The 16071-nt window shown below is 54.8% G+C and overlaps 2 protein-coding genes across 3 annotated transcripts; both read right to left on the bottom strand.

Moving 5' to 3' along the window:
* Positions 1-1001: 1001 nt before the first annotated feature.
* Positions 1002-10460, bottom strand: DDX56 (DEAD-box helicase 56). Of its 2 annotated transcripts, XM_065883530.1 has the most exons (14): positions 10372-10460; positions 10121-10282; positions 9386-9546; positions 9070-9240; positions 8867-8957; positions 8045-8289; positions 7661-7780; positions 7037-7150; positions 6845-6939; positions 5636-5709; positions 5408-5497; positions 4604-4709; positions 2103-2176; positions 1002-1688 (listed from the first exon to the last, which is right to left on the bottom strand). In XM_065883530.1, exons 1-14 carry the CDS (start codon positions 10429-10431, stop codon positions 1611-1613), a joined length of 1641 nt encoding a protein of 546 aa, XP_065739602.1. In that variant the 5' UTR covers positions 10432-10460; the 3' UTR covers positions 1002-1610. The 2 variants fall into 2 exon arrangements, with proteins under 2 accessions (XP_065739602.1, XP_065739603.1); XM_065883531.1 differs by lacking the exon at positions 7661-7780 and having other exon boundaries at positions 1611-1688; positions 10372-10431.
* Positions 10461-14244: 3784 nt separating this feature from the next.
* On the bottom strand, positions 14245-16071 carry TMED4 (transmembrane p24 trafficking protein 4). The gene is made up of 5 exons (XM_065883852.1): positions 15859-16071; positions 15557-15657; positions 15319-15444; positions 14913-15059; positions 14245-14479 (listed from the first exon to the last, which is right to left on the bottom strand). The coding sequence occupies exons 1-5, from the start codon at positions 15983-15985 to the stop codon at positions 14330-14332; spliced, it is 651 nt and encodes a 216-aa protein (XP_065739924.1). The 5' UTR covers positions 15986-16071; the 3' UTR covers positions 14245-14329.

Below are 16071 nucleotides of genomic sequence, written 5' to 3'. Positions count from 1 at the left end.
GGCGTGTGGGCGTCACACTGCCACTCGTGCATTTAAAACCCAGGTGGAGTCCGGCCCCCACGAGCTCCTGAGTGGTCCTGAGCTCACACCCAACTTCTCCTTGGCCTTAACCTTTGCGCCGCCATCGCCATCATGCTAGGCGCCGCTGACCACCGGCGCTCGGTAGCAGCAGCCGCAGTCGCCTGGACCAGCCCTCGAGTCCTCCGGCACCCCACTCCAGTCCCCGGCCCTGCTGCCGCTAGCCAGTCAATTCGCTGCTAGTCCCATGGGTCACGTGAGACAGAGGAGGCGTGTGATGCTCGCTGGGTGACATACTCCAGTAAGCCAGATACTGACACTTGGGAATTGCATAAAGGGACGAACATGCTAGCTGGCTATGATCTGGTTCCAGAACGCAAAATCACTGCAGGCATGCAGACACTTAAATGACTGCTAGTGCAGTTCACATCCTAGAGGTTAAGGTCAAAGCACGACCTCATAAGGAAATCTACCCTAACGTCATCCAGGAACCTAGACGAACTTTAAATGAACTGGGAATCTCCACTCCAGAGGAACTGCGCCTTGACAAAGCGTAAACCCCATGGATGGGCTTCCCAAGGATTTACTGATACTGCTACTTGACTGTAAACAACCACCTGGAAATACTGATAACATACTACCTTGGGGCTTCCCTGGTGGCGCAGTGATTGGGAGTCCGCCTGCCGTGCAGGGGACGCGGGTTCGTGCCCCGGTCTGGGAGGATCCCACATGCCGCGGAGCGGCTGGGCCCGTGGGCCCGTGGGCCATGGCCGCTGAGCCTGCTCGTCCGGAGCCTGTCCTCCGCAACGCGAGAGGCCACAATAGCGGGAGGCCACAACAGTGAGAGGCCCGCGTACCGCAAAAAAAAAAAAAAAAAAAAAAAAACATACTACCTTACCTGAACAAGTTTTCCTTTTTGAGTACCAAACCATGTAATATATCGATAACTTGGACGTGAATAAAAGGAAAATGAGTTTGAACTGAAACAAACAAAAACACCGCACCCAGGTGTGCTGAACGGAGCAGAGCAGAGAGCAGTTTGGGGAGGAGAGACAGCTGTCCCTGGCTGCCTGAGAGAGTGGAAGGCTGAATTTACAACGTGTCCATATCTGGAGAAAGACCATCTTCCCTGCAGGCGAGAAGTCGTTTCCAAGCTTCAGGGAAGGGAGGCTGTCAGCCTAATCCTAGACAGGAAGGCTGGAGCTGCTGGCGGTTAGGCCAGAGACCCAGAGGAGGGCAGGTGTCTCCTGGGCCTGAAGGCAGCAGGTTGCAGCACTGCATGACTTACCTCTTCTGGCCAAGGAGGCACTGTGCACAGCAGGCAGAGAGCCAGGCACTGCTTACTGGAAGTGGTTTCTGATTCCCAAGGTTTCCAGGGATGGCCCCTTCCTACAGGTAGGAGGCACAAACCAGGGCAGCCAGGATTTTTATTCTGTTGTTAAAGGCAAAGCACCACCCTGGCCATAAGTCTAGAGGGCCACAGTGCTGCCTGCCCCGAATCCAGTCCATCCAGTGCGGGAATCAAGCTCCCTCCAGGCTGGGAAGCCTGCTCCACACCCTGTGCTCTGCCCCGGGAGAGGCCCTGGACAAGCTTAGGAGGGCGCTGCTGTGGGTCCGCGCTTCTCTTCTCTGTGCCTGAAGCTGCGCAGTGGGTTCTGGGTTTTCACCTTCTGTGGGGGCAAAACTGTGGATTAGCTGTGGCGAGTGGACGTCCGTGTGAGCAAAAGGAGACAGACTCAGAAAAGGGGGTGCCGTTGCCACTTGACAAGCCGTACAGGCCGTGAGCCAAGGACAGGAGCTGCTGTGGACACCGCAGGGGCCCACCTTCTACCTCCTGTAGCTTGAAGGATGAGGAGGGCAGTGGGGACAGAACAACAGGTCCCCCTTTGCTCCTGAAGCTGCCCCGTGGGTGGCCAAGGCAGAGCCCCAGTACCCACAACCTTGTTCAGGGGCCTGGAGTTTGGGGCCAGTCCTCAGGACTTCTCTCCTCCCTCCTGAGGGCAAGGGGTGAGCACATCCTGGAGACAATGGAGCAAGGTGGGAGGGGAGCCCTGCAGCTGTCACCAAGGCCCCAGGGGACATACCTTGGCCTTCTTAGAGGAAGGGGGCTTCTTCCGCTTCTTGTGAGGGTGGAGGAGGCCGCGAAGAGCAGGAGGAACTGGAAGAGACATCTGGCTCAGCGGCCACTGCCCACCCCCTGCGCCAGCTCCACCCTCCAGCTGGCTCCACCCTCCAGCTGGCTCCACCCTCCAGCTGGCTCCACCCTCTCCAGCTGGCTCCCAGGGTGCTCTCTCCCACTCTGAGCCAGTGCCTGGCACTCCAATACACACTTAAAATGCCTAAGAACACACGACTATCTATTATCACACATGCACAGGGCCAGAAGAACAGCTATCCCCAAGGGTGGGATTCTGGGGACTTTCACCGTCTAAAACACTTCTTTACAGTATTTAGATTTGTCACAGTAAGTGTGTAACAGAGAAAAGAAAATGCTGAGACTTCCCTGGTGGTTCAGTGGTTAAGACTACGCTCTTCGAATGCAAGAGGGGCCCGGGTTAGATCCCTGGTCAGGGACCTAGTTCCGTATGCCGCAACTAAGAGCCCTCATGCTGCAACTAAAGATCACACATGCCACAACGAAGATCCTGCGTGCCACAACTAAGACCCAGTGCAGCCAAATAAGTATTAAAAAAAAAAAAAAAAAAGGAAAGAAAATGCTGCTGAAACAAAAACACCCTACATGTAATTTCTTCCTATGTGGCCCCTCCTCCCATATCCTTCCTCACCTGTCAGGTGCCACCATCACTGCTCGTGACCCGCTACATGATCCCTGGGCTCTGCTGTCACTCCCAACTGCCCAACAGCACAGGGTCCCATCCGGCCAGGCCACACAGGTCCTGACAGGCCTCTGGGCATCACACCGCCACACCCTCCCACATCACCTTGACCCCTTTAGGTCACACGCTTCTGGCAATGACTTTGCTCCTTTGTGACAGAGAGGATGGAGTTCCCTCCTGAGGCAGGAGATAGATGGGCCCCAGGTTAGCCATTTACAACTAGCCTCCTGTTTGCACTTTGAAAATAAAGATGATAATAGGAACAGGATGAGCAGCTGGACTTTGTTTCCTGTGGACACCTCAAGGTAACAGGAATGGCAGGAACAGAGGGGTTAAGCACTGCTTAGGTAAAAGATAAGGAAACCACATATTTCCCATTCTTGGGGTCAAGGAGACCTCCCAAACTATGCATGAGCAAACAGTTCCTCAGGGGAGGGGGCGCTAGACCATAATATGGTCTGCTAACCTCCCCAACACCCTCGTGCTGGAATCCATCTTGGCTAAAAGATGCACGCACACATCTGGCAGGGCCTTGAGTCAGACCAGGTATGGACCTGGAGCCAGATAAAGCAAGATGACTGGCCAGATGAAACTGGAAAGCTGCCTCCACAGAAGTGACTTGAAGCACCCCAAAAGCTCCCGGCTGGCTCGTGCTCTCTCTCTCGAGCCCACCCATGCTTCTCTGCACCATCTTCCCTCCTAATAAAACTTTACTTACCTCACTACTTTTTGCTGAATTTTAAAGAATTGCTGAACTCTTTCTTCAAAGCAGACAAAAGCCAGGGCCCTGCTCCTAGGCACTACTAGTCTCTGGTGGTCTAGGGGCTAGGGTACGCCCCTCTCACCACCACGGTCCGAGTTCGACTCCCGCTCAGGGAACTGAGATCCCACCTCAAGCTGCCACTCCCAAGAGCACTCCCACCCCCTCTCCCTCCCCGCTCCCTTCTCACTCCACAGACCAGGACCCCGGCTGGTGTCCCCTCTAGCTCACTGTCCTGGGGGAAGTTGGTATTTTCCCGTATCTCCTGGATCCTTCCCTTCCACTCACTGGGGCCTCTCCTGCCACACCTGCCAGTTTATGCCAATCCAGAGGGGTGCTGGGGAAGGGGTCTGCACTCACCACTCCTCTTCCTTAACCCACTTTAAACATCTTCAGCATAAAAGTCACACACACTCGTTACCAAAGACACAAGGGACATTGCTACCCAGGTGTAAACGGAGCCAGGCTCCTGAACACCTCGGCTGGGCTTTGGCCTCCTCTACGTCATAGAAACCATCTCAGGGTCCATTCTTGTCCTCACAGCTGCAACCCAGACATCCCTTGTGCCCACAAGGTCTGTTCTCTGTCCCCTCTGCCAACTGTTCTAGGGACTCCAGCCACCTCCCACGCCCCGGCTTGGCCCGGTCACTAATCCCGAGTCTTCTCCAGCACGCACAGCACTGCCTCTTACCTGCGACACCCCACCCCCACCCCCGCACCTGGCGGCTGCTTGGCCAGGTACTGGCTCGCACTTTCCCTGGGCCAGGCTCTGGGGCAAAAACCCCTGGCCTTGAATGCCCGGTTTCCTGTCTCCCCAACAGAGACAGCAATGCCTACCCAGGAGGCTGTGCGGCTCAGTTCAAGCGACTGAACAGAGGTGCGTTTGTGTCTGTGTGTATGCTTGCTGCCCAGTCCCCATGGTCCTGTGTCAGCCCAGTGCACGGCAGCTGAGGGACAAACGCCCACCGCGTCCCCCAGCCCTGCTCACCCAGGTAGTCAGGGACGTGGCCCAGGTGGGGCTTCACCACAGCGGGGTGCAAGGGTAGGTCGTGCCGCAGCAGCTGGAGATCCCTGGGGTTGTCTTCAAAGTACGTCTGGCAGGGGAGAGAAGTGGGCACTGCGGGGTCAGTCCTCCTTCTGCAATTTCACAGGGGAGTTTCTGAACTGGTAATCGGTCTTCCAGAATTTCAAGGGCTAAGGTCTCACACCGCCTTCATCTGTGGTCACCTGGTCCCCCTCCAGAGCCAGCTCCTGACCTGGTTTCTCACCTCCCCTCAAGTGCTCTGCACACATGGGAAGGCATGTGTCCCCGTTCCCACTCCCCTTTCTGTGGGGAGGTCAGGAGCCTGCCGCACCCCCCTCACTGATCATCACCCCACGGGCCGTCCTGCACTGACACACAAACAGCCGCCTCTTCCTTTTCTGTGTAACACGCACCGCGTGGATGCACCCGACTTGGCTTCCTGCGTCTCTGTGGAGGACTCCCGGGTGTTTCCACCTGGGGAATCATGACGAACGCGGGCACACGTGCGACTGTGCACGTCAAGAAAATAAACTCCAGGAGCTGTGATTCTGATGGACACAGCCACTGTCCACCACAGAGGCCAGGCTGATTCACCTCCTAACAGGACAGCTGGCGTCCTTCACCCGCTCTTGGCCTGCTTCCTCCCCACCGACCTGCTGAAGGCACAGCTAGCTGTCCAGTTCACTGCCTCTCATGCTCATAGCTGGGCCAGCCTCCCTGAAGGGCGATGTCCTGAAGCCTCGCCCCTCCCTCCCCACGGCCCCTCACCTTGAGCTTCTCGGAGTGCAGAAGCTCCTCCTTGATCTCCTTCAGCCTCGCCTCGCGGATGGCTTGTTTCGTCACTGAGCGCATGGCGTCCTGGGGGCAGACACCGAAGGTCAAGACGTGGGGCTGTGAGCCAGCCCTCCTGCCGTGCTGGGGTGCTCAGCAGCAAGGGCCTGACACTGGGTCCTAGAGAAGCTCCGAGCACTCCCGACCCCAGGGGGCCCCGCTCACCCTGCAGCGGTAGCGGAAGCCCTCGATCTCCTCCATGCGGAACTGGTAGGGAAGCAGGACGGGGGCTCCGCTCCCTGTGGAGGAGACGGCAGTGAGGCTCCCCTGGGCTGAATGCTCAGGCTGGGGTCTAGTGGGGGCCTACTGCTTAGAGGTAGGGGTGAGGCACCCCTCATGCTGGGGCGAGGCAGCCAGGGAGCCAGCCCACTCCTTCCCCGCAGCGCACACGTGCGCAAAAACACCTGGGTCTCACGGACAGTTCACAACAGGCGATCCACTCTGCTGTGGCCAGGGCGGCTTGTTGTCCCCACGTCCTGGGTTTCTGTCACATCTCTCAGCCTCAGGACCTGCCCACCCGCCCACTCTCCTCCTTCCAGGCCACTCCAGCCACGAGGTACCCGTGATGACAGCCGCGGAGCACTAAGGAGCACCAAGGAGCACCAGCCCTTTCCGTCAGACACCGGTCTGTCATAGTAGCGTCCTGGGTCACTCGATGTTTACAAAAGAAGATGGGGTGGGGGGGCGGGGTTTGGTGGTGCAGCAGGGGCTTCACCCATTTCAGGTAAGGAAACCAGGGCACAAAGAAGCAAGGCCCAGAGTCGTCCCTCGATCCCCTGTCACGCGGTGCCCCAGGCCACCTTCTACACAAGCCCAGGGCTCAATGCCAGGCGGTGAGCATGTCATTTCTCGGCTCATGTGGCGAGCAGCAGTGAGGCCCCACAGGAAGCCCAGGCTGGACCCTCCACCCATAACCTGCTGGATGGTGGAGCAGCCCTGCCCAGCCCCAGCTAGCGTGCCCTTCCTGCAGCCTGGAACGCCGCCCGGCTGCCCCGCTACAGCATGACCTCCCGAAGGCGCTAGCGCAGCAGCCCCCTCTCCCAGGGTCTCCTCTGAGATGCCACCAGTCCCACCCTGTCTCCCAAACCTCTTCCCTTGGCCCTTCTGCCCCATGAGGCAGAGAATAAACATGGCTTTGGCCAATTACACGACGGCTCTGGACCTCAGCTGGCTTGACTGTGAAGGGGGACAGTGCCTGCCACCCAGGGAAAGGCAAGGACAGGTGGAGCGACATGGCGCACAGCGTGGCCAAGTGCGCGGGCGGCTGCTGCTTGTGCCGGTGTCCCTGCTGCCATCACCACCACCACCACCGGGTCTACGGTGTCATGGCAGAAGCCTGGCCCTGGCGCAGGCCAGTGAGAGCTGGGCTCTTACCTCCGCTGAGAAGCTCCTCGATCTTGCCCAGATGGGACTGCTCCGTGGGCAGCACGAAGGTCAAGACGATGCCTGGGTTGTTGGCACGCGCCGTCCTGCAAGGAGAGACGGCCCAGCCCGTGTCTCTGGCTATGTGTCCTGCAGTGTGCCCTCCGTCCAGGTGCCCAGCCCGCCACACCCCAGTTCTCCTACCTGCCGGCCCGATGTATGTAGGCCTCGGGGGTGGGGGGGAGATCAAAGTTGAGCACAGCACACACGTGGTGGAAGTCTATGCCGCGGGCCACACCAGCCTCCGGATCAGCGGCCCTGCAGGAAAACGCCCCGACCTCAGACAGACCCCTCCTCTCCTCCAAGGCCACGTTCTCAAGCTTATTTAATCAGCAAGGTCTCTACACAAAGCCTTATATGGAACTACAGGACCCTGACACGTGTAAAACTCTTAAGCATCTGAACTGGAACAGGAACTAGGGTAGTGGGGGCAGCCAAACCGGGCTCTGACCTCAGCTCTGGGGCAACACTGCCCACCGTCAATCCGATAACAATTCCCAGCCAGCCAACCTGTTAGGCAGACAGAGACTGGGGACTCCTCTTTCCCCCTAAGAAAGATCCGTCCCGAAAGTCACAGCCACTGGAGGCTGGGCCACCTCCCCTCACAGGATGATGGCACGCCAACAAACCAGGCAGTCTGGCCCTTCCGGCTGCCCATGCAGCACGTGTGTTGGCCCTTCACTCCCTGCCCCCATACTCCCAGTCTTCTGAAAGGCTGAAAAGCAGGTCTCCCTGCGGAGGGCTGGGAGGAGAGAAGCATGGACTCACCTGTTCCGCTTGGGTCCTTTGCCCCGATCCTTGCCCTTGACTGGAGGCCCCAAAACTTCAGCATCTGTTGCTATGACGCAGTCATAGAAGCCTTGGTTGAACTGTGAGATGATGTGGCACCTGTGGCCCAAGAGCAGACGGAAGTGAGCCCCAAGAGCAGGCTGGAGGTCCCTCTCCTGCCCCCTGCTTGGTCATAACGGTCACCCTTCCTGACTCTTCCCTCTTCTTCAACTCTTCCCCGACTTAATCTTTGTGCCTCAACCTCCTCAAATGAAGATGGAATTACAGTAGGTACCGCAGAGTTGTGACAGATAAAGTCAGCGAGGATCAGTCAAGCCCAGAGCCTGGGCACGATCTTCAACCAAAACATGGGAGATGGCACACCTGGAGCGCAGCGGGAGCTCTCCATTGAGCACACAGGCGGGGATGCTGAACTGCTCCAGGAACAGGCGCAGCCGGTAACTCCGCTCCATTGTGTTGACAAAGAGCAGAGACTTTCCCCGAATCAATGACAGTTTGAGCAGGGCATACAGCAACAGAAATTTGTCTTCCTCAGTCTCACAGACCACCTGAAACTGCTGTAACTGGTCTGGCCCTGGCAGCTGGGACTCCTGTAACTTGAGGGTAACCTAGGGGAGGACAGGCCTGTGGTCAGGAAAGAAAAGAAGACAGAAATGCTACTGCAAGCCACTGGCTCACCAACCACAGCACAAACGTGTTAGTGCAGGGCACCGTGGGTCCCCTCCAACTGTGTAATGTAAGAATTCAAACCACGCTAACCGTTGCAGTGTACAGAGAACATAAAACTACAAACATTTGGGGCACAGAACACAGAGAAACATGCTATAAATGACTGTAATGAAGAGAGAACCCCTATAGCAGCAACCTTCCTGAAGAGTAAAGTTCACCTAAGGTGAGAACTTTAGCCCTGCTGCTCAAAGTAGCCTTTGTGCCCCTTGGGGGTCCCTTCTCAGGCTTTAGGCAAAGCATGGTTTGAAGCCCCTAGCGGACATCTGGAACTACATAGTGATTTTAGGTTGGGGGATAGGGGGATGGTTACAACTACCGGCTTCTAGCACATCAGAACCAGGAATGCTAAACCAATCATTTCCCACCCCAAATAACAAAGGGCTCCTTTGAGAAGGGAGAAGCAAGTCCTTTTGAGTATCATGTCAACGCCTCTAGATGCTTCCAAAGGACCCTTACCGGGTTATGCAGTACCAGCTCCTTGAGTGCTTGTACATCCTCATTAAAAGTAGCCGACATCAGAAAAGCCTGGTAAATCCGGGGCAAGTGACTAAAATGAAACAGAGCCCCATCAGACGCCAGCTCGAAAGCCTCTAACTGTGGCAGATGAACTGCCCCCTCGCTCTAGGTCCTAGTGTCTATTCACAACCCCTTTTCCTTACCAGAGAAGACTCTTGAGTTCCTCCTCAAAGCCAAAGGAGAAAAGAAGATCAGCCTCATCGACCACCAGCAGCTCCAGGGAGTCTTGCAGTTTCAAGTTGTCTTGTTGCAAGTGGTTTAATATGCGGGATGGGGTCCCCACCACTACATCGGGCTTCTCCATCAGCACAGCTCTGCAGGTGGGCAACACCTCAGTATTGGGGAGAGGGTAGCAGCTGGGACCTCACCCCGGATTAGCCCTCTTTCTTGCTGCACACAAACCCAAACCCACATCCCAGTGCCAACGCATTCCCCTACAGCCCTGTTGCTTTCACCCACCTCTGAGAGGCTGAGTCTTCAGCGGCTGAGACATTGGCCACCCGGATGTCTCGAGCACAGTAGGCAGCCAGCTGTTGAATCATGGACTGGGCCTGCCGTGCCAGTTCCTTGGTCGGCACAAGGACGAGGGCTCTCACAGCCTGCTCAACCGCGGGGCCTGTCTGCAAGGGACGAATTAAAGACTTCAGCCGGTCGGTTCATGTCATCACAGCCACCGCACGCTTCTCTCTACCTCTTCCAGACAATCTGACCCAACTGCTGTGGCTTCCTCACAACAATCCAGTTGAGGTCTGGTCATCCCTTCACTTACTTTACCCACCTCTGAATGTAGATAGAAGACTCTTTTCCCAGGCACTGACCTCAAAAAGGATAACTTACTTCATGGTTACAAAGTTACTTAAAATGTACCAATTACGACATTGGCTTTTCTGGAGGAGGAAATGTGCCTACTTCTTATAGTATAAACAAGAGAAAGCGATTTACTCAGGATTACACAAAGAACGGTGGTCGCAGGGCCCGGACTTAGAACCCAAGAAACCTGAATCCCAGGCCAGAGCGTTTTACCCCAAAACCACCAGGTTCTCTCAAACCACGCTTCACGGGTAAGAGGTCAAAAGAAAACCCGGTTCTTGAGAAAGACTTGGGTGCGTGCGGGGGCCGGGCACAGCTTTCCAAGAGGGCACAACGCAACTCAGACGCCTGCTGCTCCCTTTCCCGGCCCCTCCCCCGACTCACCGCCTTCTTGTGGAGCAGCTGCTGCAGCATCGGAATGGCATAAGCGGCGGTCTTCCCTGAACCCGTGCGGGCCCGAGCCAGGAGGTCCTTCCCCTCCAGGGCCAGTGGGATGGCCTTTTCCTGGATCAGCGTGGGTCGCGACCAGCCCAGATCGGTGACGGCCTAGAGGAGACAAGGGACGGCTCAGGCGGCGCGCTGCCCTGCCGCCGCCCCTCTCCACGTCAGCCCGGCTCCTCAGCCCTCCCCGGTACCTGTAAGAGCCGGTGGTCCAGGCCCATGTGTTCAAAGCCCAGCGTTTCGGGATCCTCCATGCTGCTGCTCTGTAGTGACAGCGCGCACGCGCGACAGGAAGAGCACGCGATGACGCGTGGGCTGCTCAGAGCAGCAACCAATCAGCTTCAAAGGAGTCAGCACGTCCCGGAAGTGGGCTTCCGGTGTTACGTGGGGTGCTGTGGCTGCGGTGGCTTGTGCGGCCGGGGGTCTGGGGGAGGGGCGGCGAGGGGCGGCGAGAGGCGGCGAGGGGCGGGGACCCTCCCGGGCAGGGACCCTACCCTCGAGTCCTCGCCGGTTCCCTGATACGACCTCCAAGTGGCGTGCTAGGTTAAGGTTACCAGCGGCAGGGGCAGGCTCGCCCTAGCAGTAATGCCAGCATTAGTTATATTGACAAATACATCAATGTTTAGAGTGCTCGTCTGTGTACTACCTAAGAACAGGCATGCTGCGGGTGGTAGCTTACCACGTTTGGGAAACACTGGTGAGTCCTGCGCCCTTTCCTACCATTATGCATCTGGGGGATCTCTGTCAGGTTTATGTGTAAGCACTAATTGCTCTACCACCTGCTGTACTCAGGAAAAGTGCACCAGCGTATGTGTTCCAGGGCTGTTTGCCTGTAGCAGTGGTGGGAACCGTGGGAATCTGTAACGGGGCAATGGCTTTGAGAGTAGAAAGCGACGCTGGGTGTACCAGCATATAACACAGGTCACCGAGGCTGGGCTAAGGTTCAGGGCCACAGGCAATCCAAAGGACAGGCCATAGCAATTGGATTGTACAAGGATGAAGGCTGGAAGAATGAGTGGCATAAGAAACAAAAAGGTAGGTTGCTCTGGGGTTCCCAAACCTAGCAGTCCATGTTGCCTGCACAGCTTGGTTAAAAATAATAATTCTTGGGAGTTCCCTGGTGGTCTAGTGGTTAGGATTCTGGGTTTTCACGCGGTGGCCCAGGTTCAATTCCTGTTTGGGGGAACTGAGATCCCACAAGTGGTGCAGCGTGGCCAAAAAAAAAAAGAAGTTTTTTTAGTCCCCACCTGTATTAGTTTCCTATTGCTGCTGTAACAAATTACCATAAACTTAGTGGCTTAACACAAACTTATTATCTTATGGTTCTGTAGGTCAGCAGTCTGAGGAGGCCTCACTAGGCTGAAACTACAATGTTGGCAGGGCTGCATTCCCTTCTGGAGGCTCTAGAGGAATCATCCCTTTTTTGCCTCTCCCACCTTGGCTTGTGGCCCCCTTCCTTTATCTTCAAAGCTGTTAATGGAGGGTTGGATCCTCACCTCACATCACTGCAACTTTCTTTTGCCTCCCTCTTCCATTTTTAAAGAAACTTTGTTATGATATCGGGCCCACCCCAATAATCCAGGATAATCGCCGTATTTTAGAGGCAGATGATAGCAACCTTAATTCCTCTTTGCCATGTTTGGTAACATAGTCACAGGTTTCAGGAATTAGTACATCTAACTGGACATCTTTGGGAGGCTATTATTCTGCCTACCACACCACCCCAAACATAAACCTACTTAAACAGCTGGACCTGAGTGTTGCCCAGGAATCTATATTGACGAGTTTCTCACATGACCCTATGAATCTACTCTGACGTGGGCCCAGCATGAGAGCCAGAGGTTAGGCTCTGGCTGTTGTTAGGGTGAGAACTGAGAGCAATTCATGCACCACAGGTAAAGTGGGGCTGGGACCAAAAGATGGAGATGGGGACTACCAGTCCGAGTGAGAGCTGGGGACTGGGCCAGGGATGATGGGACGAGTAGAATGGCTCCTACGCCCCACCCCCTTTTTGTGGTAAGGAGGTAGAAGGCTGTTTGATAAGGATGTTATATAACCTAAGAAAGCAAGACTTTCAGAATGGAATCAAGGTAGTACTGGGGGGGAAAAAATCACCAGAATTCCTTGGATGTAGCCAAACTTTCAGAAACATTTTCCTAGGCCATAATGTGTCTGAATACCACACACCAGTATGGAAATCCTTCTCTTCCCCATAGCCACCACCTATTAGCCTGTCCTCTGGCAATCGAGATTCCAAGTGCCCATCAGTGTAAAGGTGTGCTATACTCCCACCTTTGTCCTCACTCCACTCCCCTTCCTATCAAAAAATTCACAGGAGAAACTGAGGACACACTGATGTATCAGCATAATTAAGATGCACAGCTGGACAGACTGTTGAAGGCCAGCCACCCCAGCTCTTCTGTGTAGTTTCCTGTATTCCCACAGTCCAGGCTCCAGTGTCTGATTTGCTGGCTAGATTCCTAGTAACGGCCACAGAGCAGAAATGTGTTCCCCTCCTGACACATCCCATGGTCCCCAAGAGGCTCAGGCCAGATGTCCACAAGCTGACTAGTTCCAAGGCTACCTGATTTTCCCTGTGTTAATTCTATGAAGACCATTAAGAACTATTTTAAATATCCAAAGAATTTTGGAAGAGTCATTTATGGCATTTCACCTCACTGGACCGTTAACGTGGCCATCCAGAATTAGAATTTTTAAAATATCTACAAAAATATTAAATGACAAAAAGCCTATACAACTAAACTGCATGTACTTTTGTAAGTGAAAGTAGGCACACACGTGGGATAGCATAGAACATAAAGAGAAAAACAAGAAGGGCAGAATTTAGTTTTGTACGTCAGATAAATCATGTATTTTAAGTAAATAAAACCACGAAATAAAACGTCAAGAATGGGCAACTAAGGGCATGAAGCTTTATACAGCAGAAGGGCATGAGGGAGGTACACTAAGATGTGTTTAAATTTATGATCCCAGGGAGCTAAGAAACGGGTACGTAATCTCCTCACAGGATTCCTTGCCGACAGGTCTACTTGGTTGAGCTCTGTGAATGGCTGAGCCACCACCCCGTCCGTTCCCACAACCCCGGAGTCTCCAGTCAGGCCAGGCTCTAGCACCACAAGCCCACATGCTGAAATCCACTCCGGGTCAGCCGCAGAGGCACCCAGACCAAGAGCCTTTCCTCCATTTCCCTTTGTGCCTCCCCTCTGCCCACAGCCTCTTATTTCATTTCAAACACAGCTACTACAACACGCTTTATTTCACTGGAAAAATCTGTATAAAGAACCAAATCTGGTTCCCATGAAGAAAACATTTACCACAGCTTAAATAAACGTTAAGGGAAATGGGAGGGTAAGAGTGCCCTGCCTTGTGCTAGCTCTGTCACTGCCTCAGTCTGAACTCAGGCCCTGTGTGACGGAAATCACAGGTGTCCCAGAGAATTCTCTGCCTGGCCCTCTGATTAGGCCTTGAGAGCAGCTGTCATGTCTGCTTTCTGGCCCTGAGAACTGAAATCCTGAGAGCTGCCATGGTAGTTAGTTATCAAGAATGCATTGGTAAACAATGCAGAAGAGACTGCATTGGTGTTTTCAGCTAGTCACACAAAGGCAGTAACACTTCAACTAGGAAGGAAAATATATAATTTTATCAAAAAATAGTTCTAATATATAGAAAAACATTTCAATCCTCTGGGGCCTTTGCCCCTTATTTACATTCACGAAGCCACTGAGTGAACCCAGGACTGACGGGAGCAGTGAGGTGGGGCCTCCTCGGTGGGGCATTTTGGTCGCCTACTTTCTAAGCAGACGAAGAGAGAGGTTAAAGCAGGAGAGACATTTGCTCATTTTGTGACAGGATGGAGAGGAATCACTAGTGGCGAAAGCGGCAAGACAGTCCTGGGTCAGTTCTGACTCCCCACAAACCCCAAGACAGATCTTTGAAAGCTTGGACCAATGTCCTGTGTCCTTGAGAACCAGTGTTAACAAGTGGCTGATCTGAATGCTTTGTTGCCATGGAACCAACGTGGCTTATATTCTTTTTTTCACTGTTTCTTCCCTCAAAATCCAGATGGATAAGGTATTGGGTGGGGAAAGTACCAAACAACTGAGGTGACAGGAAAGGGTCATGGAGAGGGCACTACACCAGCTTCTTGGCCTCAAAGAAGCTCTTGAGGTGACGCATCTGCCAGATGCCAGTGAGGATGAGGATGGCGGTCTGAGCGATGGACCACCACAGGACTCTCTGGTTGGTGCTCTCACTGATCAGACGGAAGCGCTCTTCACGATACTGCGTAGGACAATGGACGCAGGATTAAATGTGCAGGAGAGACAGTCCCAGCATTTGCGAGGCCCCTCCCTCCTGTGCCACGACTCAATTGTGGGACCAAACGCCTTTTGAAATGCTGCCTCTGGTTCCCCTGAAAGTGCCCCAAGGAAGTGACATGCTGCCCCTCCACAAGCATCTCTGCTAGGACAGAAATCATGCTCTTACCATTTCAGCAAGATCCCAATGTAAAGAGGTAGGCAATGGCTATTGATAGAGTGTGAACTGTCCTCTCTACCCTTTATTCTACGGAGCTGAAAAAACGGCTGATAGCCCTCCGTTCCAGTCTTTGAACAGCTGATCTCCCAAGCAGGGAAGGCCCCAGGCAGAAACTTCCAGTAAGTGTAGTGGGTATAAAGGTCAACTGCCATGTCCAAGTACAGTGACATGCCCTTACCCTTTGGTAATCCTGCTCCTTCTGGATCTGTTCCACCTGATCCAGCAACTGGCGGGCTCGGAGCTGCAGCTCCGTCAGTTTATCCTTGGCAGCAATCTCGGGGTAGTTGTTGGCATGCTCCCCGACCTGGATGTCTAGGTGCACACGCTAGAAGGAAACAGGGTTGGACCCCAAAGTCGTAAGGTCAGAGACACTCTGTGGTTATGGTGTCTAAGTGGTGGGACCTCCGATGGTCTGTTCCAGGCTATGGAACCCACTCTTGTCCCTGGCTGTGGGACAGAAGGGCAACGTCTATTTCTTGCTTGTGACTGTGCCAGAAAGTGTTACAAATGATAAGGATAATAAATCAAAATTTTGTAACCAAGTGAGAGATTCTGAGCTATGGCCAAAGAGCAAATTCTCTTACCAGTCTGCCGCCAGCAAAGAGAGCCATCCTGGTAGAGTTGGAATGCAGGCAGATCTGATGGTCACCAGGAGTGTGAGAAGTGAAGGTGAAGCGGCCCTCTGAGCCGTACTGCCGGGACAGCACCACCTGCAGCACAGCAGTCAGTGAAAGCCCCCGCCTCTACTCTGACCTCTCCAAGTGCAAGCTCATGTCTTCTGAGCCCTGTCCACCCCAAGAGCTCTAGTGAAGGTGGCCTTACCTTGCCTTCAGGGTCCTTCACCTCCACATGCATGCCCAGGCCGGGGGTCGAGGGTAGGAAGATCTCCTTCTGCTTATCCCACATTTGGGTGCGGTAGTTCCCTGCGGAGCAGACAGAGCTGTCACAACCTACCTAGTCCGTCTGGCTCCCACGCTCCGCGGGGCGCCGCGGTTCCCAGGACGCCGGGCAGGGGGCACTGCTCCCCCGGCCAGGTCCAGCGTCCACAGGGCGCCGCTAGGAGCGGGGAGCTGGACCGCGTCGGGAGGACACGCAGGGCCCTGTCCACCCTCGCCCCGCCTGACCGATAACCATGGTCTCGTCGGGGATTTCCTCGATGAAGCAGCGCTTTTCGGTCTCGCCGATGTGGAAATAGAGCCCTCGGGCGCCCGGCGCGCACAGCGCGATGAGCAGCAGCGCCAACAACCCCATTGCCCGCCGACGCCCAGCCCAAACACCTGCCAACGCGCGCCCCTCCGCCCAGTGCGCATGCGCGCACCTGCGCCCAGCTCTCAAAC

This window comes from Phocoena phocoena, chromosome 9 (assembly GCF_963924675.1).
Source record: "Phocoena phocoena chromosome 9, mPhoPho1.1, whole genome shotgun sequence".
Taxonomy (NCBI): domain Eukaryota; kingdom Metazoa; phylum Chordata; class Mammalia; order Artiodactyla; family Phocoenidae; genus Phocoena; species Phocoena phocoena.
This window is presented reverse-complemented; position numbering and strand designations above follow the sequence as displayed.